This window comes from Sorex fumeus, unplaced genomic scaffold (genome assembly GCF_029834395.1).
Source record: "Sorex fumeus unplaced genomic scaffold, SorFum_2.1 ptg000098l, whole genome shotgun sequence".
Lineage (NCBI taxonomy): Eukaryota > Metazoa > Chordata > Mammalia > Eulipotyphla > Soricidae > Sorex > Sorex fumeus.
Genome location: NW_026606155.1, coordinates 25675755 through 25703618, shown reverse-complemented (window position 1 = coordinate 25703618; position 27864 = coordinate 25675755). Strand labels below are relative to the sequence as shown.

At 43.5% G+C, this 27864-nt stretch overlaps 1 protein-coding gene across 3 annotated transcripts in view; it reads left to right on the top strand.

Annotated features, from left to right (window-relative positions):
• SMOC1 (SPARC related modular calcium binding 1) overlaps positions 1-27864 on the top strand; it is a 151874-nt gene that overhangs the window by 49855 nt on the left and 74155 nt on the right. For all 3 annotated transcript variants that reach the window (XM_056133681.1, XM_056133680.1, XM_056133679.1), the window contains exons 2-3: positions 15426-15591; positions 17718-17830. In XM_056133681.1, coding sequence (XP_055989656.1) covers positions 15426-15591; positions 17718-17830 — 279 coding nt within the window. The remainder of the gene's footprint in view (positions 1-15425; positions 15592-17717; positions 17831-27864) is intronic.

The window sequence follows — 27864 nt, the reverse complement described above, 5'->3', positions numbered from 1 at the left end:
AGGGGACCATATGGGATGCTGGGAATCGAACCCGGGTCAGCCACGTGCAAGGCAAATGCCCTACCTGCTCCAGCCTCTGGTATGATTTTCTATCTGAATATTTTTCCCTATGCCAGAAGATCCTGTAAATGAACATTACAGTGAGTCGTTCCTTGTCTGGCTCTTTTTAGAATAATGCTTCATTTTCTGGAGATGAGGTGATCTGGGCACTCACCCACTCTTTTTCCCCACCTGCCTTCCTGATAGGCTACCAGGGGCATGAACGTGGCAGCAGACAGGCTTGGTGGTTGGGAAGCCCCTGAACCCTCCCTGCTTCAGACCCTTGTTGAGCTTTAACAAACATGTTCTCTCTGTCCAGGGTCCGAGCAGCCTTACCAGACCCACAGACCTCTGCTCCCTGTTCCCCTCCTCATTGGCACCTAGTGTGGGATGACCTTCTCTGGGGCCGAGATGGTTGCTCTGTGGGGCCATCGGGGAATGGGGCCCTAGTGAGGGTGGGAAGCTGGGTGGATGAGGTGGGGGTGACCATTGAATTCCTCCCTTGGGGAGGAGGTGATGGGGTGACAAAGGTCACGCCTCTCCTGGCTCAAACAACAGAAGTGGTTCCAGCTGCTGAACAGCTGGAGGGCCCCCCTAGCCCCCCCTCACCCCTGCTTTGCCTCATCGGTGTGAAAAGCTCTTTAGTGGGGGCGGGCTGTTGTCAGGCGCACTGTGGAGGTGCTAGAAGAAGAGCAGACTGGTCGCTGCTGACTCCCCTTCCCTTTGACCTCCCTTATCTCCCCTCCTCCATCTTCACCAGCCCACTCTGAAGCCTCGTGCCTGCACCTGTGTAAATGCACGGTGCTGGGGTCAGGGCAGGGTGAGGGTGAGCTGGCGGGAGCGGAGATGTGGATTTCCAAGGCAGATGATGGATTGGAGAGTGGGTGGGTGAGTGATGTTTTAATGGGAAACTGCTCCCCCTTCCCAAAGACGTGGGTCCCTGAGGGGAGGGAGAAAAAAAAGGCCCAAATCTGTGGTTTTCTAGATAGAGGAACAAGTGACAGGCAGTGGGTCCTCGTTTGGAGAGGAAGAGGCTGGAGGGCAGCAACGGTCTGGAATGAAGTTCTTCACTCCCACTCACTGGCTTCCTGGGCAGCAGCCCCCCTCTTTCCACCGTGTATTCACTTCCCAGAAATGTTCTAGAGTTTGAACTGGACTTTGACTCACAGGCATGATGGGAAGACTTGTCTCTCATAGGAAAGTTCTTCGCTTCCAAGAGCCCTCCTCAGCTCCACCAAAGTGACCCCGCTGCAGTAAGATGGAGCCTCCCTTGCCTCGACCTGCCTCTGGGACCCGCTTGCTCTGCTCCCTGTGCAAGCCGGCATGGTGGGGGCAGCAGAAAGAACCAGGACTCTGAGCACACACCTGCTCCACTATGTTCACGCCGGACCTTGCTGACCTTGGTTTCTCCCTCTTTCATTCCAATCCTCAGCAGTTAGTACACACCCGCCTTACACAAAGCACTGCAGGACAGGGAGGTGCCTGAGCTGTGAGGCACCCACACCTTAGTCCTTGTCTGTCGGGAGTTTCTGTCGTTGTGGGGATTACAGACCCAGACACTATATAATTCTCAGGTCTCATTTCACTGGGGCACAGACCCCCGTGGAAGGCAAAAGCGGAAGCAGAGTTTCATCCTTGGGGTCCGACAAACTTGGGAAGTTCAGCATCCCAAAAGAGGCACTGGGCACTGAGAAGGGTTTGGAGGTTGGAGCATAGTCTGGGGAGAAAGGGGCTGGAAGGAGGCAGGCAGGAGCAGAGCCCTGGGGTGAAGAATTTCTACCCAGCTTGGACCTGGCACTCAGAGCAATAGTACAGTGGGTCGGGAGCTTGCCTTACACATAGCCGACCCAGGTTTCATCCCTGGCACCACATGTGGGGCCCAGATCCCTGCCAGAAGTGAGCAGGGATCTGGGCCCCACTGCTGGGTGTGGCCTAAACCCAAATAATAAATAAATAAACAAACAAGTTAACATTAAAAAAAGAAGAAAGAACTATTTAAAAAGAAAATCCAGGTATTAAATATATTAAATACAACATTTTGCTCTTGAATTAAAAGTAAAGGTATTGGGGGTGTATGACGGGCAGTCCTGTCATGTGTAACCTGTCATCTGTCAATAGACATCCCATTCATTCATTCACTCCAGCGCAGTGTTTGCAGAGTGGAATCACCATTCCTATGGGTCACACCCGCTGATGCTCAGGGGTTACTCCTGGCTCATGCGCTCAGAAATTGCTCCTGGCGGTGCTCAGGGGACCATATGGGATGCTGGGAATTAAACCTGTGTCGGCCATGTTGGCTGCATGCAAGGCAAATGCCCTACCCACTGTGCTATCGCTCCAGCCCCTGAACTAGTTTGTTTTATCACCAGGAGTTGTTCTTACTCTTGTGCCTACACATGGCACTTGCTGGAAACCCATACTTAGAAAATACTTTGTGTAAAAAACGGTTTTGAGTCACACCTGGTGATGCTCAGGAGTAAACTCCTGGCTCTGCACTCAGGAATTGCTCCTGGCAGGTCAGGGGACCTTATGGGATGCTGGGGATTGAAACCAGGTCAGCTGCGTGCAAGGCAAATGCCTTACCTGCTATACTATCTCTCCAGCCCCAGGTAATTCATACTTAGCTGTGAAATGATTGGAATTTTCTACCTGACAGGGTCTTACTTTAGGTGCAGAAATGGAGGTTCACTCCGGTCACTGCCTGACTTAGGGGTGACATGATATATCGTGGTCTGGTTGGAAGGCTTCCTGGAGGGGGTGTAAGAAGAGTTTCAGCAAAGACCCTCTCACTAGTCACTTAGTGTTGAGAGATTCACTTGGAGTTGAGAGATGCTGTCTCAGTCCTGCTCTGTATTCTCTTGAATAGTTTAGGCTTCCTTCCCCCCACCCCCAACACTTTCACTTTTAATTCAAGAGGAAAATATTGTATTTAATGCCTGGATTTTCTTTTATAACAGTTCTTTGTTACCTTATTTATTTATTTATTCACTTATTTGGCTTTAGGCCACACCCAGCAGTGCTCAGAGATCACTCCTGGCAGGGATCTGGGCCCCACATGTGGTACCAGGGATTGAACCTGGGTCGGCTGTGTGAAAGGCAAGCACCCTACCCACTGTACTACTACTCTTGCCCCCACTTTATTAACAGTTATTTCTTAAGTGGAAAAGGAGAAATGGTAAAAACAGTTTCCATTCCTCTGTGCAATTAAGAGCCTTAAGCTTTCAGTGGTAGTTGGAAAAAGAATCTCTTTTCATAGTTACTGCCAGAAAGAAGGAGCCTCTTATCCAAGATACATCTATATTGTAAGGTGTGATAGTCACTGATTTATTCTTTAAGTACAAATGGAACAGCTGCTTTAGATCAGGGACCATGTTAGATCCTGTGTAGATAGAGAACAAGGGGACATGGTCTATAGTAATGCATACACATACATGATGACATTGTACATTGAGGGCTTTGATGGAAACATGAACACGATGCAGTAAGAGAGCCACGGGAGCTAATGGTGATGTTTAAAACATGAAAATGTTTGCTTTTTAGAGTTGGCCTCAGAAGTAATATATAGAACTCAAATTAAAAAAAAAAAACAACGTTGGTGGACAGAGTCAAACACTTGCAGCTGGGGAAATAGCTCAAAGGGATGGAGTACATACTTGGCAGGTGAGAGGCTCCGAGTTCAATCCCTGCACTGCGTGGTGCCCCCAACCTCCACCATGTGTAATATGAGCATGACTGAGATGGTTTTGGAGATCCCCAGCATGGGGCCTGAGCATCACGGAAGCACTGGGGCCTAGCACCAAATCACCAGGCCCACACCGTCAGCCTGAATATCACTGCAGGTGACTCCTGGGCACCCTGAAGCCCCCCTGCCAGTCAAAAAAGTCAAACACCTTGGTGAAAGATAAAAGACTGACTGATGTCAGCCTGAGCAAGGGAAGAACCCTCTAGGGAGAGAGCCCAGCCATTGGGGCCTTCCCCTGTCCCATTTCAGCCATTCCCACTGAGGTACTGGTGAGTGACTTCCTAGGGGAAGTTCCAGCATAGGCAAGTGCCTGATGGGGAGCAGAGTCCAGCCAGATAAGCCAATGTTTGAAGCTACTATGTTTTGGGGTGGCTTGTTTTGCATCAGCAGATAAGTGGAGCAAAAATATTAAGAGTAAAGCCTGGCATTGTTCGGCATGAATTCATTAAAGGAAAAGCCTCCGATTTGTTGAGTTTGGCCCATAAAACTTGAGTCTCATTATTACTGAGTAGTACACTCTGGCTGTACTAAATGATGAGCTTGGCATCTTCAAACTCAGTGGATGGGCCACTGTCCTGGCTACTTAGTGAGGCTCCTGACCCCCTCGCTGGCTCCTGGGTAATGTGTAGAGTTACACATCTTATCACCAAAAGGGCTATGTATGATTTGAGGTACCAGTGAAATCAGCACATACAAGTGGAAGTTAAGAATATGTGGCCAACTCCATGTTATAAGAGACTGGAATGTCTCCTCCCAGACAACAGCTCAGGCTACTTCTGTTGTTTCCTCTAGGCCTGGAGGTTTGGCAGTCAGTTCAGCTGAACATGGCTAGTGGTGCTGCAGTGGTCTCCCAAGCAAAAGCTGTGGCAGGATATGTGTTCTTCTCTGCTGGGGACGGTGTGTGTGTGTGTGTGTGTGTGTGTGTGTGTGTGGCAGAAGGAACTGAGGGACTGTCAATCTCAGTCGATCCCCCTTCCTTTTCTTTTCTGTGGCAGAGCTAGTGGGTGGCTTACTTTACTAATAAGAAGGATGAGCTGTTTATATGTATTGCAAGTGTATTTCCCATGCTCTGTGTCTGCTCCGGAATTATTCACTTCCCAAGGAGACAGGGTGGGAGTAGAAGATTGCAAATATATTATCGTCTGGGCCCTTGTTGTTTGGTTTCTGTGTTGGGCAATCATATCTAACGTCATGGTTTTGTTTTAGTTGGCTTTTATTATTTTTTTTGGTTAAAAACAGTAGGAAGGGAATGATGTATATGAGGATTTTGATGAAAATACAGTTTCCTTCCTAGGGGAGTGTGGTTCAGTGTTTGTTTGCTGAGTTGGAGAGACAATTTGCTCCTGCCCAATACCAAAAATTTCCACTGAACATGGTTGCCCTTGAGCCCGCAAGAGACTTCTGTAGTCCCAAGTTCAGATCCCAGTACGGTGTTCAGACTCTGACTTGGTCATTGTACCCAGAGAACCGCTCCAATCCCCTGGCCTGTAATGTGAATTTCTCACATGTGTTTTACAGAAGGGAGGGGAAAGCTGCTTCTATGACTTCAGGTGGACTGTGATAAACTCCTGAGTGGGATGTGCTACTGTGGATCCATCAGTAATGAGCTGGGTTCATATCAAGTTTCAAAATGTGGGAGCTCTTTCCAGGATCTACTGCTTTTTCCCAAGCAGTATTAAGCTCTCTGCCTTCTTGGTACAATCTGGCTTGGCTCAAGTGGGAGAACCTCCATTGAAGATGAGCCTTTCTCTCTTGTCCTCTCTTTGTGCTCTTTAATAGGTAGGTAGCCACTGGCTACAGATGGCTTTGAACACTTGAAAATTTTTAGTTAACTGAAAATTGAGTTCCTCCATTACATTTGCTGTGCATTTTAAATGCCTTGCATTTCAGTGATTGATAGCCACAGAAGGTTGGTGGCTGCTCTGTTGGAGAGCACAAATATTGAATAGGTTCATGATCCCAGAAAGTTGTCACATGTGATAGATAGCCATTGTCACTTGTGGTAGACATCCAGCTTGCTTGTCACTTGTCTCCTAGAGTGCAAACTCACTGAAGACAGGGCCCTTGGCCACGTTATTCTTGTGTGCCTAGAGAGTTGCTTTCTTTTGTGATCATTTGTTTAGAACCCAAGAGAGGGATGGATAGTGAGCCAGTAGTGCTTGTGGTCGTGAAGGGATCCTATGGGGCTCTGGAGATTTGAGTGGCCTATGAAGGCACTGTCATCCTATTAAATCTCCATTTTATAGAACTCATTGCCTTTTCTAAATATGATCAGTACATATAGTTCCTCAAGCTATGACAATGAGGGCCTACTCACAATTGTGAAAGATTTTTTTTAAATACATTTTTATTGATGTACAATTTATGATACTTTAAATTATACCTTTCGTGCACACAGTGTAATTATTTATGTATAGATATGCATAAATATTTTGTTGTATGTATAATCACACACAAATTTATGCACATGCATGCACAAATATCAATTATGCATATATAGTATTAATTTTTATTTGCATGCATAAATAATAAGTACATACAACAGTTCCTGAAGTGGATGACAATGAGATCCCACTGACGATTGTGGAAGGTCTTTATTTATTAATTTTTTAAATTTTTATTGCAGTACTAGGACTTATAATACTTTAAATTGTACATTTCACTCATGCATCATTCCAACACACCTGTTACAATAGAACCTGCTTCCCTATACCAGTGTTCCAAGGACTCCTTCTAATCATCCCTCCCTTGTAAGCTCAATTTGTAGACAATATCTGCAGACTTTGGCCATTTGTTTTATCTTTGCTATGCTTTATATTCCACATACAAGAGGTTTTTTTTTGAAGGTGGTAACACACACATATAGATGGGTAGAGTTAAATTAAAATTTCACAAACTTGTAAATCAAAATCAATAGATTGACAAATATTATTTTTCAAAATTTGATTATTTTTATTTTTTCTATAGGTATATAAATTTTAAAAATTATATTAAGAATAATTATGTTACAATAATTTATATGAAATTTATAATACAACAAATGTAAAATTCAGTAAGAGTAAAACAATAAAAATTTAAGGAGAAAATTGGAATAGACTGTCACTGTCACTGTCCTCCTGTTGTTCATCGATTTGCTCGAGCGGGCCCAGCAACATCTCCATTGTGACACTTATTACTGTGTTTGGCATATCGAATACATCATGGGTAGCTTGCCAGGCTTTGCCGTGCAGGTGAGATACTCTCGGTAGCTTGCTGGGCTCTCTGAGAGGGGTGGAGGAATCTAACCTGGGTCTGCCAGGTTGACAGCGTGCAAGGCAAATGCCCTACCCGCTGTGCTATTGCTCCAGCCCTGGAATAGACTATAAAAGTATAAAAGTAACTGAAACCCAAGCACAAAAATTTGAAAGTCTACAACTGTACCTCATGGTGTTTCACTAATAAAAATTTTTAAAAAGTATAAAAGTGTGTTTTATTGTAAGAAAAGGATTATTGACTTCATATTAGAAAATATTTTGTTACAGTACTGCTTAAGTATCTGCATTAAAAAGTAAAAGATTGTAATAAAAGTCTAAGGATATTAAAACACATTTGAACAGACATAGAACATTCGATATAAGTGAAATATTAATATGTGTGTAAATTCTCTTAGAAAGCTAGGAGTAAACACACTTTTTTGGTTTTGTGGTGTCCAGGGCTTACTCCTAGCTCTGCACTCAGTGATCACTACTGGTGTGCTTTGGGGACTATATGTGATGCTGGGGATTGAACCCAGGTCAGTTGTATGAGAGGCAAATGCCCTACCCGTTGCACTTCTCTCTGGCACCAAACAGACCTTTATTATTCTAGTAGAGGGTAACCATAAGTGCCATGTGTGAATAAAATACTCAGTGCCATGTGCTGAGAAATTTGTTCTGTTTTTTTAAGGCAGTTCTTTATGCTTTTTGCCTAATTGGTTTCAAGGCTATGAATTCTCCAAGCTATTGCCTGTCCATGAAGCTCTGTATTGCTCCTCCAAATCTGAATGAAAGTCTTGTTGGACAGAGTATTCTTGGCGATGTGTTTATTTCATTAGGTTTTTTATCCTATATTCCTCCATTCTCTTCTGGCTTGTAGAGTCTCATTTGATATATCTGCTGTGAATTTTATGACCATTTCTTTGTATGTAAGTTTTATTATTTTATTTTGGTGCTTTTCTTATTCTGTCTCTAACTTTTTAAGAAGATTTTTATTAGTGAAACACCATGATGTACAGTTGTAGACTTACAAATTTTTGTGCTCGGGTTTCAGTTATACAATGATCAAGTACCCATCCCTCCACCACCACGGGTCCCAGTATCCCTCCCACCCCGCATCCCCCCCATCCCACCCTGCCTTTGTGGCAGGGCATTCCCTTTTGTTCTCTCTCTCCTTTTGGGTGTTGTGGTCTGCAAAAGAAGCATTGAGTGGCAATCATGTTTGGTCTATAGTCCACCCTCAGATGCTTCTCCCATCCTGGGAGGATCCTCCCAACGCCCCTTATTTGGTACTCCCTTCTCTATCTGAGCTCCCCTTTTTCCTAGCATGTGTGGCTAGCCTCCAAGCCATGGAGCAAAATTCCTGGTACTAATCTCGGCCATTCTTGGGTGTTAGTCTCCCATTTTGTTACTTTATGTTCCCCAGATGAATGCAATCTTTCTATGTCTATCCCTCTCTTTCTGACTCATTTCACTTAACATGATACTTTCCATGTAGTACCACTTGTATGTAAATTTCATGACTTCATCTTTTCTAACAGCTCCATAGTACTCCATTGTGTAAATATACCAAAGTTTCTTTAACCAGTCATCTGTTCTCAGCACTTGGATATTTTCCAGATTCTGGCTATTGTAAAGAGTGCTGCAATGAACAAACAAGTGCAGATGTCACTTCGACTATACTTTTTTTGCCTCTTTGGAATCAGCCCTTTTGGAAAATAGTATGGACAGTTCTCAAAAAATTAGAAATTGAGCTCCCATTTGACCCAGCAATACCACTCCTGTTTCTAACTTTTGTCATTCTGAGTAAAATGTGTCTTTGAATTTTTCTGTTTGAGTCTGTTTTCTTTGGGATCCTTCAAGCCCCTTAAATCTGCCTATATTCCTCAACTTCGGGGTATTCTTATCTATGATTTCTTTAACTATCTGTTCTTCATAGAATTCTCCTTCCTTTTCAGGGACCTTGATAATTATTATATTGTTCATCTTGAACTCATCCCATAATTCTTTCATGTGATGTTTATTTCTTTTCATACATTTCCCAGTCGTCTGTTGTTTTCTAGAGATTTCCTTAATCTCATCTTGATGCTCCTTGATTTTTTCTCAACTATTTTTCTGCTGCTCAGATAGTCTGTTGATTTTTTTAAAATATCACCTATCATACTCTTCATTTTCATTATTTCTGGTTGTAGTGTTCTTATTTCTCCTCTCATACTTTCTTGACTTTGCTGACTATATGTGCCAAACATTCTCACCATGGTGTCATTAAAAACATTCTCTGAAATGGGCACTGGTGGAGGAATGGGTATTTGATCATTGTATAACTGAAACCCAAGCACAAAAATTTGTAAGTCTACAACTGTACCTCATGGTGTTTCACTAATAAAAATTTAAGGAAAAAATGAAAAATAAAAATGGGAGAGACTAACAAACTCAAAAAAAATTCTCTGAGAATTTACAAAAATTGGTTTGTGCTTATTGAGTCTTCCTCATTACTGTTTTTTATTAATTGAATTTTGTGGACTTCTGTGCTTTTTCCTCGTTGGATTTCCTGTGCTCTTGCTGTGTAGAAGGTATATCTTTTTAGTCAACCTCCTGGTAGTCTCTGAGGGATTATTATGGGATTTGCTTCTTCCCTGCCTGTCTTCACTCTGTGACAAGAAGTATAACTGTAAGCAGTGTTATTTGATAATGTAAATTTCACTGTGAAAATAAAATTTGGTCAGTAGAGCTGTTATGTGGCCACACATCTGTGTGTGGGTCAGGAGTTGTGGAGCTTTGTAGATGGTCTTTAGCAGTGGTCCGTAGCTATCTTGACTTCTGTATGTGGCCTCAGGGATGAGTATTTCCTGTGGCCTATCAGCAAGTCTCTTTTATTTCTCCCCTCCCCCCCAGCAAGTCTTTTTCAAAGCAAATTGATGCAGCTCCATGGGGACACCCAGAGTGCTCCACTCCCATGAGCTGTGGATAAGACAACAGTAGCAACTTCCTCCAGTTTGTAAAGAAACTCTAGGTCTGTCTTTTCTGAAGATGAGAAAGATTTTTCAGGAGCTTCCCATGGAGTACACTTCATGAGCTTGGTGGGCACAAGCTCTTTCTTCATTTACAGTTTTGGCCTTTGTGACTCTAGTTGTGGAAATGGGTTAGTTTCTTTTTTGTAGCATTGGTCTGACTGATGAAAAATAATATAGCAAAGAAGGAAGAGGCTTAGCTGCAGCTGGGAAGTGGTGTCAGTCTTAGTACTGATGCCTACATGCTATTTAATCTTGGGGAAGTCACCTTACTTCTTTGGTCTTATCTGTCAAATGAGGGCTGTAACATACACCACCTAGTAGGATTATCATGAAGATTAAATTAGTTAATATACCATAAATGAGATGTAATTACCAGCTCTTATTATGCAACTCTTGAGGATTAAGTTCTGGCTACCCTTTTTGACCCAGGATAAATTCCTTTATTTCCCCAGGCACCTCTGTCTGCACAAGATGGCAAGAACAAAGAGAATGCCAATCTCTGAGGTTCCTGGGTTCAAGTAGCAAAGATATGCTATCAAATGAGTCTGAAAAGCAAGGTCTGCCACAGGGGCCTAGCCCCACCTGGCATGGATGAGGAGAGCTGGGGTGACTCAGGCAGGGATTTGACTTGTTCTTCAACAACCTGGGGGCCTCTGGCTGATCTAGAAGCTTGGGCATTAAGAAGAGGATCCTACCTTCTGGCTGAGTATACATGGTCTGCAGGCAGAACAGCGGGGGCAGGGCTGCTTGCGTTTCTAGAGGCAGACAGGTAAGGCCTGGATCTGAGGAATCCTGCCTGAGAAAGGAGATTTTTGAGGTCACCTGTATGTGCTGTGTCTTCCAAGAACTTGTGGCCAGGGATTCTTGGACCTGTCTCATTCTGATTCCACTGGCGTTTCCATTGCAGGGGGTCCCTCATAATTAGAGGGATCGGGATGGGTAAAGAAGAAACCCTCCTTTCAGTTGCAGAGAACATAAGTGCTGAGGGAGAAAGAGGTCAGGGCCATTCTGCCCTCTGAGTCATGCATAAGGAAGAGGAGGGGAAAGCATAGAGCGTGGGGGGTTGTTGGAAGCAAGAGGGTGCATGGATCCAGGAACTGGGCTGTCTTATAGCACTAGCTGGTTGTGAGGAAATCCCCTACGGGAATTGTTGCTACAAGGGTGCATTCATCATAGAAATAATCAAGAGACTGGCCTTGAGCTCTGTGTGGGGATGTGGTCACAGGCCAAAGAAACAATCCCTTGTCTTCCTAGAGTGAGGTGTCAGTACTTTACTGCTCAGTCAGGCCACTCACAGAACTCTATCTGCATGACCTGTGTGGTGAGCCATGAAGGTAAAGTGAGATTGTGAGAGAGTAGTCAAGAGGTCCTCCACCTGACCTATGAGAAGCAGGGAAAACCTCCCTGAAAAGCAGAAGGGAGCTGAAACTGGAAGTAAGAGTGGGAAGGAAGTAGGAAGGGAGGGAGGGAGGGAGGAAGGAAGGAAGGAAGGAAGGAAGGAAGGAAGGAAGGAAGGAAGGAGAGGAACAGTGTGTCCAAAAGCCTGGGGGGGTGTCCATGTATGGTCACTTGTATAATTAACCTGTAAAAAATTTAGGCTACTGGCACAAGAAGTAAGTGAAACCTCTGGACAAGAACTGAGTGATGAAAGTAGATAGAGGGACAAACATAACAACTATTCAGTACATGTATTGCAAACCATGATGCCCCAAAGGAAAAAGAGAAAGAAAAAAAAAGTGTCCGCCGTGGAGGCAAATAGAAGGGGGTAGGTGGGGGTAGTGGGAAGAAAACTGAGGACATTGGTGGTGTGAAATGTACGCTGGTGAGGGGACCTGTGTGGAATACTGTATGACTGAAAACCAGTCATGAGCAACTTTGTAACTGTGCTTTTCATGGTAATTCAATAAAATTTAAGACAATAGCAATAACAGCAACAAAACAAACACCTGGGGTGTTGGGAACCCACAGGGGTCCTTTTAGGAAGGAAAAACAGGCCAAGGAGCTCCACCAACAGTGAGCAGGAGCTGTAGGAACTGACTGAGGCCAGAGAGCATCCTGGGTCCAATCCTGCTAGGTTTGGGAGGTGGTGGGAAGGTCTCCAGGGGGGTCGGGAAATCATTCAAGGGGGAAGCCAGAGAGGGGTGAAGCCGGGATTTTTGCATTTTTTAGTTGTGCATAACACTACCTCTTGCTTTCTCATTAATTCACTCATCAATTGTTTGGTTTATACTGCATATGATATTATCGATCTTTATCCTGGAATATTAGACTCTATCATGAGATCCTGCCAGAACATATCCCTCTGGGCTGTGGGCAAGACTCAGATTGAAATTAGGAGTGTGGGAGCCCAGGGGAAGGTGAAGGGAGGACCAAGTCATCCATTGTCCATCGTTAGGGCTTTAGCCCTCACCTGCTCCTCTCTATGCTGACAACAAGTGTTAGATAAGAGATCATGGTGATGGAGGCACCAGTCTGAAAGCTGGGAGCAGTCTGTGGATTCATGGACAGGTTCTGGTTCCTCATGCTCTGGTCAGGTTGGGGTGTGTGTTATGAGAGTGGTCTAGAAGAGACATCTCCCTGCTGTTCTGGAAAAGGGCCACAAGCTCTCATCTGTTTGCTTTATGCAAAGGACCTACAGATACATCTGTAAAAGACATCAGATTCATACTTCCCTAAACCTTCATTAGCCTGCTGAGATATTTCAGACAATTCTAGCAGCCAATTCTAATGGCCAGATGTATGCTCATACTATTGCCACACCTTACTTACTGTCGGGGGTTCATCCCGTTGACCTTTGATGAAGAAGGGCCTTTGAGATGCCCAGAGCACTGCAACATGATGGCTTGATAAAGAGTGGATTCAACTCTTATGACCCCTACATTCAAGTTCTGATATAAGAAACAGAAGCTCATGGATTATATGACCCGATTCTTTCTTGTTTTACAGTTGTATTCTGTACTTGATATCAGGAGTTCACCAATCAAAGGTTTCATGCTCAAATGAGTTTCAAAGATGCTTCATCATATACCCTTTTTTGATCTGATGATCTATTACCATGTAATGAACTACGACAAAATGTAATGACTTAAAACAAAACTTTGTTCCAAACTCAGCTGCATAGTCTCATCTAGGGTCTCTCAGGCAGTTACTTTTACTTCTCTCCATTTCTTCAGTTCAACCAGATGGTAAGAGCGGGCTTGGAATAGCCTCATCTGAAGATATCTTCATTTCTGTATCTCTAGAACTAGGTTGACTGGACTCTCCATTGTCTTTGTCACACTCTGGCTTGGGCTTCCTTTTGGGACTGACAGTCCATGACAGTCTCTGGGTTATTGGGTTTCTGCACTTGGAGGCTGATTTTCCCTTGACTAAGCCTGGGGAGGCACGTCCGGGAGCTGGATTTTATAGTCTCTGCCCCCGTGCCTGGCTGTTCCTCGCCGGGGCCGTTAGAGGGGAGCGGGTTGAGCTTTCCTCCCTGCCCCGACCAGGGTTCCGGCAGCCGAAGACCTCCAGGACCAGCCACCACCATGCTGAGACCACTCTCCGCACACCTGAAGGTACAGGCAGAGGGACAAATCCACGCGGATTCCGGGGCCGAGATCTCCCAGCCTACTCGGATTGGAGTCGAGCATCCTCCACCCAGATCCTCCAAATTCCAGTAGGCGGGGGTCACACCCACCACCTGGCCCCCTGGCGCCGTGTAATCCCATCAACGGCCAAGACTCAGAGACTATAAAATCCAGCTCCCGGAACCATGCGGCTGCATTCGCGGCCGCGCAACATCTTATCAAGACATCTTTTATAACATCTTATTATCTCGTTCCTACTTTGGACAAACTTGCAGGCTATCGAATGTAGCCTGCCCACAGGGCAGAGTCTGGCAAACTCCCCGTGGCATACCAAATATGCCAAATACCAGTAACAATGATGGGTCTCATTCTCCTAAAGAGCCTTGAATATAATCTCAGGGTTAGGATGAAAGAGACGTTACTGGGACCTGCTCGAGGCAATCGACAAATAACAGGATGATGAAATGATGAAATGAAATGAAGCCTGGGGAGAAACTTTATGTGACATTCTTTAGATGCCACAAAACATCACTGCTGTGCCTTTTAGTGATCAGACAAAGCTTCTGAGGCCTGTCCAGATTCAAGGAGGGAATGAATTAAGTACTATATCTCATTTGAAAAAAGTAGAAAATAACTTACAGCTCTCTTCAATTTACTTTACCTCTTGAAGAATCACAATGATTGAGGACATATCAGAGGTGCTTGAGAAGCGTTGCAGTAAAGTAACCTATTTGACATCATTTCCCAAGCTGGTGGTCAGTGTTGATTTTTAAATTAAAAAATCTGTTGTCAAAGAAAATTACTTAAGTTGCAATCTGCCTGGGAGTGGTGAGCAGAAACTGAAAGGCAATAGATTCAGGATTCAGTATTATTTTACAATAAATAAAAATTTCTAACAATGAAATATCTAGATTGCTGCTGAGTTCTTAATCTGGGAAGGTACCTGCATAGAGATCAAAGGATTTATCTGTATGGATGGGGAGGCTGAGTTTTCCTGTGGTGAAAGCCTTGATTTGACCTCTGACTTAATTAGATTCAACTTCAGCCTCTGCCACTTAAATAGCTATGTAATAATGGGCATGTTACCTCTCTATAGTCTTCAGTTTCCTTATCTACAAAACAGTTTCAATTTCATCTATATTGAACAGCACTACATTAAGCTACCTGGCCATCTGGTTGACCAAGTATTGCTGGGAGTGGACTCCTGGGCACTGCTTGGGATATGCCGCCCCCCTCAGAAAAAAGGGATGGGGGAAGGAGAACATATTGTATGCTTTCCTTAGTGAGAGTTTGTGGCTGCTCAATTCCGTTCCACTTCAAGGGTTTAAAATCTTATTCTAAAATTTTAATTCTATTTTTTTAAATATTATATCACCATAAGATACAGTCACAGACTTTCATGATTAAGAGTTTCATGATTAAGACTTTCATGATTAAGTTTCAGATATACAATGATCAAGCACCCATCCCTCCACCAGTGCGCTTTTTCCAGCGCCAATGTTCTCAATATCCCTCCTACCACCCCTACTCCATCCCATCCCCTGCCTCTGAAGCAGGCACCTTCGTTCTTACTCTCTCTCTACTTCTGGGATTATAGTTTGCAATACAGATACTGAGAGGCCACCATGTTTGGTCCTTAATCTACTTTCAGCACACATCTCCCATCCTGAGCGATCCCTCCAACCATCATTGACTTAGTGGTTAGGGTTTAATATCTTTGGGTTTAATCTACACTTGCTTCCTAAGGGAAAGACAGTATTAGAATTCACCAGACTCACCATTTTTCTTGCAAAGGTAAACTGTACCTTTTCACTTTCTTCCAACCTAGTTTCTCATAAGTGACCGTGACCCTCAGTGCAACCTCCACTGCTCCAGAACTCAACCCAAACCCATCTGTGCCTCTGATGGCCGGTCCTACGAATCCATGTGTGAGTACCAGCGAGCCAAGTGCCGAGAGCCGACCCTGGGTGTGGTTCACCGTGGTCGTTGCAAAGGTGAGTATGTGCACCTCCACCCAGACAGGGAGGAGAAACTCCAAGGTCCTGTGGCCCCTGATCATGGGGCAGCTCAGGAGGAGTCTGTTTGGTTTGCTATTGCTTTGCTGCAGTCCTTCCATGGGGAAGTACAGGATGGAAGACTTCCCACTTGAACGAAGGGACACTTTTCTGTCAAACGCCTACTGCCAGGCCAGGGATTAGTGAGGGGTGTCACTCTCTGGCTGGTGACTTTTATTTTTATTATTTCTTGGTAAATGAGAATGCTTAAAATGGCAAGGTATTATTGCTGGCACCTGACTAGGTTGGCCAATAGATGTATTTTGTTTGGTCTGCTCACATGTTTAAAAATATTTAAAACATTTGAGATGACATTTAAGACGAAAGATTCAACATGAAAATCTGGTTATTTATTCTCATTTTTAAAAAAAAAATGGGAGCTCTGATAATATGAGATCTGATTTCCCACATGGCAACATGTGGCCAGAGCTGAGTAAGCTTCCTGTGAGGAAGCAAAGACTCTCCAGTTTGCTATCATCCTCAGCCCTCCCTGTCCCGTGTCTGGGCTGAATGAAATTCTCCACACTTGCAGTGCATGTCACTAATTTCACTTTCCAAAGTCTTGTTCATATTTCAGATCAGGACCACTACAGTGCTGAGTGTTCTATTATAGGAACTGGAGTGGGGTGGGGGGTGGGAAGCTAAGCAGTCTGCCCTAGAGATTGTGACTTTCCAAAGAAAGGTGTTTGCAAATCTTGAACTATACAGCGTCTATGAGACTGCCCCTTGAACTTACACATTTTTTAATTAGTCCAGAGAAAAATAATGCCAGTAGAACTTACATCAACCTTCTCTGTGCTATGGGAATACTTAAAACAAAAATACTGATCCTGTTCTAAACATACTTCTCTTCTACCCCATCCCCCGCTACACATGTACACACTTACCTAAGATCACCATTAAGAAAAAAGACATTTTCCAGCATCAGTGCCCCCAGTTTTCCTCCCATCACCCCTCCTTCCACTCCCAGCTCACCTCCAGAACACCACTCTTGGTCTTTGTTTCTAAAAGCAGTTTTACATCTAAGTGTTTATTTTATTCTTGTAGGTCTGGAGTTTGAGCCCAGGACCTGACACATAGCAGTCACGCGTCCTACTACTGAACTACCACTCCAGCCATACTTCTAATGTTTTGTGTGCCCCCTTAAGGCATTATTTGTTCATTTTCTATTATAGCAGATGAGAGGTTGGTGTTTTAAATGATTAGCAACTGGATTCACTCTTTCCACCTTCAGAAAGTGATAGAAACGAAAATTGGGAGTTAAGTTCAGACTCTGTTTTATACTATTCAGAAGAGCTTGTTGTCGAACAATAATGCGTCAGATAATATTCTATTATGTTTCCTATTCTATTATGTTGTGAGGGGGTCACATACATTGGTGCTTAGTGTTTGAGGAATTGTGTTCTATGGAGTTTCAAACTCAAGGGCCCCACATGCAAGTTATGTACTCCAGCCCTTTGAACTATCTCTCTGACTCTGTGTTTCCTTTCCTGAGCAACTTTTTACTTTATATTTGTTGGGGGTGCTGAAGTGATAGCACAGCAGGTAGGGCATTTGCTTTGTACACGGCTGACCTGGGCGACCCGGGTTCGATTCCTCTGCCCCTCTCGGAGAGCCTGGCAAGCTACCGAGAGCATCTCACCCGCATGGCAAAGCCTGGCAAGCTCCCCGTGATGTATTCGATATGCCAAACACAGTATCAACAAGTCTCACAATGGAGACGTTACTGGGCCCGCTCAAGCAAATCGATGAACAACGGGAGGATAGTGACAGTGACAGTGACATTTATTGGGGAAGGGGAAGTGTTGGCATTTAAATAATTGTAATTGCAGTTTTTAAAAATTATTTATTTTTAATTGAATTATAGTGAGATACACAGTTAAAGAAAAGAAGATGCTGAAGGCTGAGTGGCACTCACTTGCCTTTGTTGGTGAGGGCTGAGGGAAGTGACTTGTGGCATGTGGGTTCTGCCATGGGCAGACATTTCTCCCCACCTTCCTAGCCATCTTGTTCCCTGGCTCCAGTGTGGAATCCAATGAAAAATGTTCGCTCCTCTTCTCTTTTAGATGCTGGCCAGAGCAAGTGTCGGCTGGAGCGGGCTCAGGCCCTCGAGCAAGCCAAGAAGCCCCAGGAGGCGGTGTTTGTGCCCGAGTGTAACGAGGATGGCTCCTTTACCCAGGTGAGGACTTGGCCCAATTTCTCAGGCCTTTTTCCTGGATGGAGGCCATGGGGAGGTGCCGAGGCGGGCGTGGGAGTTACCTAGAGCCTTTGCTTTCTGAGAAACAGCCTAGGGCTCATTGGTACCCCTCCATATTTCCTTCTGGCACCCACATTTTTCCCTCCAGGGCCCTCTATGCCACCCTTGCCAACTGGCACTGGGTCCTCAAAAGGCACAGGGAAGTCTGAGCCAGGAAACTGGGATTGCTTGGTCCCCATCCTCCCTGCTGGCTGTTTCCATTTTTCTCTTCTGTCAAATGTAGGCTGATTATAGTTTCATAGCCTTGCCAGTTTCCATGGGCAACCCTGCACTCCCTTCGCTCTTCATTGCTTCCCCCTTTGCTTGTCCTCTTCTGCTTGTTCTCTGACTGACCTCCAATAACGTGTGTGTGTGTGTGTGTGTGTGTGAGCATTTGTGTGTGTGGGTACACACACACAGACATATGCACAGGTTTCAAAATTTCTTTGCAGGGAGTTCTACTTCTCATCCTGCATGATCTTCTGTTTAGCGCTTTCTCTGAAAATGACCCTGTCTGTATTGATGTGGGCAACGACTATTTCTAAAAAATGCCAGCACAGGACACTAAGGTGCTTCTTCCTACAACTCTTAAATGGGCATGGGGCATAGCCAGTTGGGTGAGAGGCAGTTAGGTGAAAGTGGGTGTTTGGATTAAAGTGGGGAGACAAGAGTCTGGTGAGCTGGGATTGTGGTGAGTTGGTATTGTAGTCTGTCTGGTGAGTTGGTATTGTGGTCTCTATATCTATGACTTTTTCTGTGGACTAGAGTGATCTTTGAGGGATTCCACTATCTAAAAGCTGGAGGCAGGAGCTTCAGGGGCCTAATAGTGGTTTAGTGGTCTTATTTTTGGACTAAGTTTAAGACATTTATGATTTGATTGAGTGGGGGTAATTTCATCGAGGGGTTATACCTGGTGATGCTTGGAGAACTAGATGTGTTACCAGGAATTGAACCATAGTCAGCTACAAGCAAGGCAGTGCCTGGACTGTTTTATCTCTCTGGCACCAGGACTGCTGATTTCAGACTGTTGGAGTAAAACATGGAATAGGGATTTGTCACCATATTTTTAAAAGCTTCTCAACTGTTTAAAATGTCCAGCCAGAATTCAGTAGAAGGGTAGAAGCTAAATTTAAAGACCATTATTGTTATTATTTTTAATATTGGTATAGTACAGCGGGTAGGGCGTCTGCCTTGCACGCAGCCAACATGGCCCACCCGAGTTCGATTCCTCCGCCCCTCTCGGAGAGCCCGGCAAGCTGCCGAGAGTATTCCATATGCCAGACACAGTAACAACAAAGTCTCCAATGGAGACGTTACTGGGCCCGCTCGAGCAAATCGATGATCAACGGGAGGGGTATTATATTTTATTCTTTTAAAAAAGTTTTTGGTCCATACTCTGTGGTGTTCAGGGGGTACCACTGGCTCTCTGCTCAGCAATCACTCTTGGCGGAACTTGGGGGACCATACGGGATGCTGAAGATTGAACCGGGTTACCTGTGTGCAAGGCAAGTGCCCTACCAGCTGAATTATCTTTCCAGCCTGAATTTTATTCTCCTATAGTAAGAAAGATTTATATCACGTGAGGACTGTTATTATAGATCTTTAAAAAAACTGTTTTTCAAGTTCATTAAATGATCCCCCCATTTTTATTCAGGTACCATAATTTACAATCTTATTTATAATAGAACTTCAGGCATAGAGAGTTCCAACTCCATACCCACCTCCAGTGTCAACATCCCTCCACCATTGTCTCCTCACACCCTCCTCTTCACCTCCTTAACCATGCTGTTTAACATTTAAAAAAAAATCATTGTAATTCAGGTCCTTTGCTTACAATAGTGTTAACTGCTGTGGTTTTGATGCACTTCCCGCAACTGCTCTACCACCAAAGGTAATGGGGTTTACAACCATTCCTACATTCATTCCTATGTTACTGCTTTTTGCTTGTGATGCTGCTTCACCACCCCCACCCCAAAGTTCCATCACCTTCCACCACGTCCCTCCCCATCGGCAGGCGTCTCTGGACTCCTCTCATACCGAATGTGTTACTTATGAAAATAGTTGACCCCTGCCCTTCAGTTTCTGAAGTGCTTGCTGCCTCTTGACGGACAGCCTCTGGCCAGCTTTTGTTTTGGTGAGGCCAGGCTGAACCAGGTGGTGTTTGCCAGGTGGCGGTGTTTCCAGATTAGCTCACGCCAAATTGTTAAATGAGAGGGCCCCCGAAGTTCAGCAAAGGTTGGACTGACAATCACGGGCCCCCTCCTTGGCTCAATGCACTAAGCACTGCCATGTGTGCACAGGCTGCAGGCCGGCTCAATGCCTTGGGCAGCCAGGCAGCCAGACGGCGGCCTGTCCCCATGCCTGTGATTGAAATGGATGTGCTTTTCCCCTTGATCAAAGACACTGCAATAACTTCACAAAGTGGGTCTGTCTCTTTGAGTGTGCTGCAGTCACACTGACAAGCTGCCAAAAGGCTCTGAGACAAATGCTTTTTTCCCTTCTCCAACCTTCACCCTCCATTAGCTAACTGCTAACTCTCCCCCCCCCTGCCCACCCCTGCCCCAGACCAAGACCCAGAGACAAGCTATCTTGCTTGAATTCTTTAGAATACTGATATGCACACATCCTGGTGTTATTAACATATTTTTCTCCTGTGAATTATTACACAGTAACAGACTCTAAAAGTTTAGGGAGGGAGTATATCTTGTGTGGGACACAGCTTGGGACCACATGACAGGATTGGCTTTAATGGGGTTCATGTGGGGTGCAGTGGTCTCTGTTCTCTTTGTTTTCCTTTGTCATCTTTCTACCCTGGCCCCTTAACCCACTCATAGAGCAGAGTGGTACACATTTGATCCTTGAAATTTGGTTTTGTTTTGTTTTGGGGGGACCATACCCAGCTGGGCTCAAGGTTTACTCATGGTTCTGCACTCAGGGATTACTCCTGGCAGTGCTTGGGGGACCATATGTGGTGCTGGAGATTGAATTTTGGTCAACTGTGTGCGAGGCAAGGGCCTTACCCTCTGTACTGTTGCTCTGGCTAATATTTTTTTAAAACCTCAATGCCTAGTTCACATCTCCGACTTCTTTGGGGGGGTCATACCCGACTCTGCACTCAGGAATATCTCCTGGTGGTACTCAGGAGACCTTATGGAATATTGGGGATCAAACCTGGATTGGGCACATACAAGACAAGTGCCTGCTGTACTAGATCTGTGGCCCAACATCCCGGTCTTTTAAATCAAAATTTCTCTGAGTGAGATCAAGACACTGCATTTTTCCCAGCTCCTAGGATGATGTTGGTGTTTTTTTTTAATTAATTAATTTATTTATTGAATCACTGTGGGAAAGGTTACAAAGCTTTCAGGTTTAGGTCTCAGTCATGCAAATATCAAACACATTTCCCTTTACCAATACTTATTTTTTACCATGAAGAACCCCAATAAAACCCCACCCCCCACCCCTCCCAGTCCCTGTGAGGCAGATGAATTCTAGTTAACACTCTATCTGCTTTGATTAGATTCATTGTTTCAATAAAAGATTCACCACTATTATTTAGAGTTTACCCCCCCCCCCAAATTATAAATGCTGAAAAAGCATTGTGAAGTGATTTGCTTTCTACAGCTAGGTTCAAGAATTAAATGTTGGTTTTGGATTTCTGCTATTTTACCTATTGACCCTGGAAGTATTTCTACTGAAAGTCAGATAGTTAAGAAATTGGTTTCTGTGTTCTGGAGTCGTGGCCGTGCTGGAGAGCCGCTCGTGGGGGGCAATTGTTGGCCTCGGTAGGGCGTGAAGGACGGACCGGAACGCCCCCCTTCCCATGAGATTTTAGTCACCCCCACACCTCCGGCTCCTACCTGCTGTCCACAAGGCTCCCATGCGGCCGCCATCTTTCTTTCCAGAGAGGAGAGGGCGAATGGGACAACACCCTTTCCCCTCCGGACAGACATGATGGCCTGGATTAACGCATAGTCCGTTCACTTTTCTGCTCCAAGCTGCCAGGTTCTGCATTAAGTTCTTGTGCTTCTGGGGCCGTGGCTGTGCTGGAGAGCCGCTCGCGGGGGGCAACTGGTGACCTCGGTAGGGTGTGAAGGACGAACCAGAACGCCCCCCTTCCCATGAGGTTTTAGTCGCCCCCACACCCCCGGCTCATACCTGCTGTCCACAAGGCTCCCATGTGGCCGCCATCTTTCTTTCCAGAGGGAGGAGGGCGGAAGGGAGCAACACCCTTTCCCCTCCGGGCAGACATGATGGCCTGGATTAACGCATAGTCCGTTCACTTTTCTGCTCCAAGCTGCTGGGTTCTGCATTAAGTCCTTGTGTTTCTGGGGCTGTGGCCATGCTCCAAACTTAACTCTGATTTTCAGGGAGAAAGGTTGGGTGGTTTACTTCCCAACGATCACTTTGTATATAGAGAGAGGTTGCGCGGCCGCATAAGCGGCCGCGCAGTTTTGAGAAAAAGTCCTAGTTCCCGCATACTTGAGCTGTGCTTGTAGAGGCTTCTGGTCACCGGGGTTCCATCTGGGGGAGGCGGGATGCGGTACCTACCCCATTTAGGACTTGCCAGTGATCTCGGCTCTTTTTGGAACCTGTTTTTTTTTTTTTTCCTCCGGGATCTGTGGTTCCCGCCCTCCATGTGGTCCTTCTCTTAGGCTTTATGTTGTCTGATGTTGGTGTTTATTCAAAGTTGCAAAGTCCATTTCCTTAATTGTTTGCATCTTTGGAATATGGTTCCAAAGATCTTTATGATAAGGTTGGGGGCTGTGAGCTTCTTCTCTGTTGGGGGTTTTGGAGAGCAACTCCTGGCATCTGTTCTACCATTTCTTCTGCCAAACAGCTGTCTAATGCCCAATCTGATATCTTAGTTATCGTGAAAAGTATTGAATCAGTTCTGCTAAGAGACTTCTAGAGCTTGTCAAGTGTGAACACCTCTGAATAATACTGATGCTGACTCTACTGAGCACTACTTGGTGCTAGGCACTGAGTTTTACACCCATTAATCCTCAATGGAGCCCTTTGAGGCAGTTGCTTATATCCTTATTTATAACGGAAAACTGATTTTTGCAGGGGTTGGAACAACTGGTTCAAGGTCACTAAGCTAGAAAGAATTTATTCCCAGGCCTGCCTTATTTCAAGGTCTTAGATACATAATGTTTTTACAAAAGTGGCCATTATTCATGTATAGTTAATTTTCTTCACCACTGTTTTTCTAGAAGTGCCACTCTGTTGCTCTCGACCAATCAATCAAGCAAACAGAGGCTGAAACAATAGTACAGTGAGTAGGGTGCTTGCCTTGCAAATGGCTGACACAGTTTCAATACTCTGAACCCCATGTGGTCCCTGCAGTCCTGCCAGGCATGATCCCTGAGTACAGAGGCAGGAGTGAGCCAGTTATGGCTAAAACAAACAAACAAACAAACATGGACAAAAGCAAAATTTGAGATTTTTTTTACCCCTTTGCAAAATTATCCTAAATCCAGGGGTTTGAATTCACATGGGTCTGAATCCTAACACCATATGGTAACCCTGAGTATCACTGGATAGAACCCTGGAGGCTCCTGAGCACCATGGGTGGGTTGGGGGACGGGCAGATGACCCCAGCACTGCAGAGCCTGAGCACCATTACATCCTCAGGCCTTTGTACTCAACCGACAGTCAGATTGGCTGAGAATCACTAGTGGGGTCTCCGGACCTCCTAAGTACCACTTGGGAGGCCAAAAACAAAATAAGCAAACAAAATTCAGCATCAATTTACTTACCCAACCACATATAATGGTTGACTTGCCCTTTAACCCAAGTCTGAGCATACTACACTTTTTTTTCCCAACGTGGTAGTGTTTTTATTGAGTGCTTTTTTTATGTATGGAGGGCTGGAGCGATAGCACAGTGGTAGGGCGTTTGCCTTGCACGCAGCCAACATGGCCGACCTGAGTTCGATTCCTCCGCCCCTCTCGGAGAGCCCAGCAAGCTACCGAGAGTATCTTGCCTGCACGGCAGAGCCTGGCAAGCTCCCCGTGATGTATTCGATATGCCAAACACAGTAACAACAAAGTCTCCAATGGAGACGTTACTGGGCCCGTTCAAGCAAATCGACAAACAATGGGAGGGCCTTTACCTTTTACCTTATATATGGAAAACTTTAATTTTTATGTATTTCCTCAGCAATCAATTAATTATACCCAAAATTCAAAATTACTGACTTGTAAATGGGCATTGAAAATATGACTAGCTGTTGATGTGTAGTCTCATCAATTAATGACTTTATCATATGCTTTAATAATTTTTTTGCATGAAAGCTCCTTGAGGATAGAGAACATTATATTTCTTAAATTTACCCCACACTCCCAGCCACCCATTGCAACCAGAACATAGTAGAACATAGTGCTTTTGTGCTCAAGGATCATTCTGGGCAGACTCAGGGGCCATATGGGTATGGGATGCCGGGGACTCGACCCAAGTTGGCCGTGTACAAGGCAACTGCCTTACCTGCTGTACTATCTCTCTGATCTCTTGTACTTTTGTCCTGAGCCTTCTGTTTTACTTCTAGGAAATGTTCTAAGGAAATAATTAAAATTTTAGCCACAAGATGTGTCACAGAATTGTTTATAGTAGCAAACAAAAGCAATTTAAACATTCTACAATAGAGAAATACTTCAACAAATGATGAACTAGCTCCACTATACAGATAATAAAAATGATGTACTGTAGAAGCTTGTTTAGTGTATGTGTGTATATATGTTTATGTATATAAATATCTATTATTGGCATAACCAAATTAGAAAGTGTGGTATTCGCTTTCTTTTTCTAAATAGAAAACTTTGTGTATATACACACATATTATATATATTTATATAGGTATGCATATTATACCTATATACACATATTAAATATACACATGCATATATATACATATACATATACAGAAACAGATACATATACATATATATGTATTTGGGTTTTGGGCCACACCTGGCTGTGCTCAGGGGTTACTCCTGGTTCTGCGCTGTGGAATTATTCACGGTGGTGCTTGGGAAACCATATGGTGTGCAGGGGATCAAACCTGGGTCAGCCGTGTGCAAGACAAATGCCCTATCTGTTGTACTATCATTTCGACTCCTGAAAAGTTATATATATTTTGTAAACAAAATTCTGATATTGTAGCAGTACATAGGTAGGAAGGTAAAGCCAGTGATTTCATTTCCCCAAAAGAGCAATGATTGAACCTATAATCCTCTAGATTTTTCCTTTGTATGTTCTTAACTATTTACAACAAAAGTTTTATATCATATTTTTCTTCTGCAACATTTTCTTTTTTGTTTTTGCATATTAATATAAATTAACACTTTTAGGGGATATAATTGCTATATCTTAGGTACATACCATATTGATTCCATATTTCTATATACTGGGAAATGTTTACAGTAATAAGTGTATTTAACATTAATCATATAAATGGTCAATTTTTTTCTTTTGATGAAAACTTTTAGCATCTTTCAAAATTGTAATAATGTGATATATCATGATGTTCATGACTTAGTTTTGGAAAATTTATTATTCTAACTAAAGTTTGTACCTTTTGAATCTATTCACCTATTTCACCTATCACCCACCTCTTGCTTTTGATAACTACCAACTGTTTTCTGTAATTATGAACTTGGTTTTTTTAGATCCCACATATGAGAGAGATTATACAGCATTTATCTTTTTTGTCAGATTTATTTCAGTTAGCATAAATTCTGCCTATGCTGTAAAAATGACAAAATCTCTTTTTTAAAGATTGAGTAATATTCCATTGTATACTATATGACACCTTGTCCTTATCCACTCCTCATCCAAGATCATTTGAGTCCAATGTCTTGACTATTGTAAACAATGCAGCAGTGAATATCTGCTGGGGTATGAATATCTTTCTGTGTTTTTATTTCTTTGGATAAATGCCTAGAAATGGAATTGTTGGGTCATATAGTATTTTATATTTAATTTTTTGTAGAAATTCAAGTAAGCCAGTTTTCTTCATGGTGACTGTGTCAATTTACTTTCCTGCTAACACTGCACAAATTCAATTTCTCCCACATCTTCACCAATTCTTGGTATTTCTTTTATTATTAAATTCTTGGTACTTCTTATTTTATTTATTATTATAATAGGCTTTAGGAGATATTTGATCATGGTTTTGAATTATATTTCCATGTTTATGATGCCAAATACTTTTTTCAATGTGTCTGTTGACCATATGTCTCTTGATTTTAGAAAAACATGTCTAATATTTTAATTATATTGTGGATTTATTTCTAGTTTAATTAGATGTAATTCTAACTCATTAAAATTATCTTCCTCATTTTAAAAATGGCTGTACTGTGTTATATGAAAATATCATGAATCCTAGAGATTTAGGGATTAAATTTCCAAAAGTTGAATATTGATCAGCAGGATATATATGCACTTTTAAGGCAGTTTTTCTAGCATTGAGCAACAAAGAGTGTTCATTGGTGGCTGTTATTTAATCCCCTAAAGATTTGGGGATTAAATTTCCAAAAGTTGAATATTGATCAGCAGGATATATATATGCACGTTTATGGCAGTTTTTCTAGCATTGAGCAACAGTGTTCATTGGTGGCTGTTATTATTCCCCAGTCTCTTAAATTTTTTATGCAGATGAGTGATTCAAGCTCTAATAGATACTATAGATTTAAAACACATAACTAATATTTCTTGTACATAAAAAAAAGTAGAGTAGTTCCCAACTTAGGGCTCCATGTACCAGGAACAATCTGGACCAACACTTGCCTGTTTTCATTTGTTCTAAGGAGTGATTTTCTCTCACCAGTGAACACAGACACATTTTTCCCCCCTGTTTGGTTTCCTGGTGTCATTTTTTGAATATAGGGACCTGGGAAGTTGTAATTTTTTCTTGATGATGCTTTTGTTCGAAAGTTGGAAGTGTAAAGAATAAAGTTCTGTGGCTTTTGGGCAGAATCAGTGAGCTCCCTTACCAGCATTTCTATTGTTTTTACTGCTGTGTTTCCTAAAACCTGGGAGAAATTATATTTATTTCTTGAGTGCCTCAGCTTCGATCTTTATATATACTCAGAAACTTGCTTGATGTTCTTTTTTACCTACTCCTCCTGCTATTCTGTAGTACAGACCGCTTCCTCAAGTCAGCTCTGCAGGCCTGAGTTTCAGGACTAGGTTGTCTTGACTCACCATCTTGGGTCTCATAGAAGCACTGAAGGAGATTGTCATACTTTGCATGACTGTGAGTCTTTGATGCCCTTCGCTGATTTAACACAGGCAGGTGGAAGCAGACCTAAAAGAGTTCAGAAGTGATGTTTTCTTTTGTCTCCTTGTGGACACGCCGTGCCTTACCTGGGGCAGCTGTGTGGTCTCTGGGAATGATGTAGAGGGTTGTGGACAAAAAGCACTGAGTGCCAAGCTGATCCTATAAGCTGGAGTACTCAAAGTGTCTCCAGCCATCAGTAGACCGTTGGTTGCCCCCAGACAAAGCCAGTTCTGTATGTTTTAGCAGATGGTGTCCTGATTGAGTCTCCTGCAGCCTTTTGTGGCATGTCTAATGCCAACTGTTCTTTTTCTAAAACAGTTGCACTGTTAAAATTAATAATACCCTTTATGAATCTATGGAATAATAGTAAATAGACCCACTGTTGGGCAAGATTTTCTATTTGTCTTTTCATATTTTGTTAAATGCTCGATAATTTCCCCCCCTAATTTGTTAAATGCTCAACAAACATATGATTGTTATTACTATTTGAATTTCTACTGTGCCCAGGGCATCTTACTCCTTGCTTTCCATGTGTTTTTCATTGAATTACTTTTGTTCCAAATAACCACATATTGCATATGAAAATTCCCTGTTCAGCACATAATTGCTCACAACAAATGTTGATTTTCTTCCTCTTTAGGTCTCAGTTTGCTTAGCAGTGAAATGGGAGAGCCAGTTAAGCATGTCAGAGCTC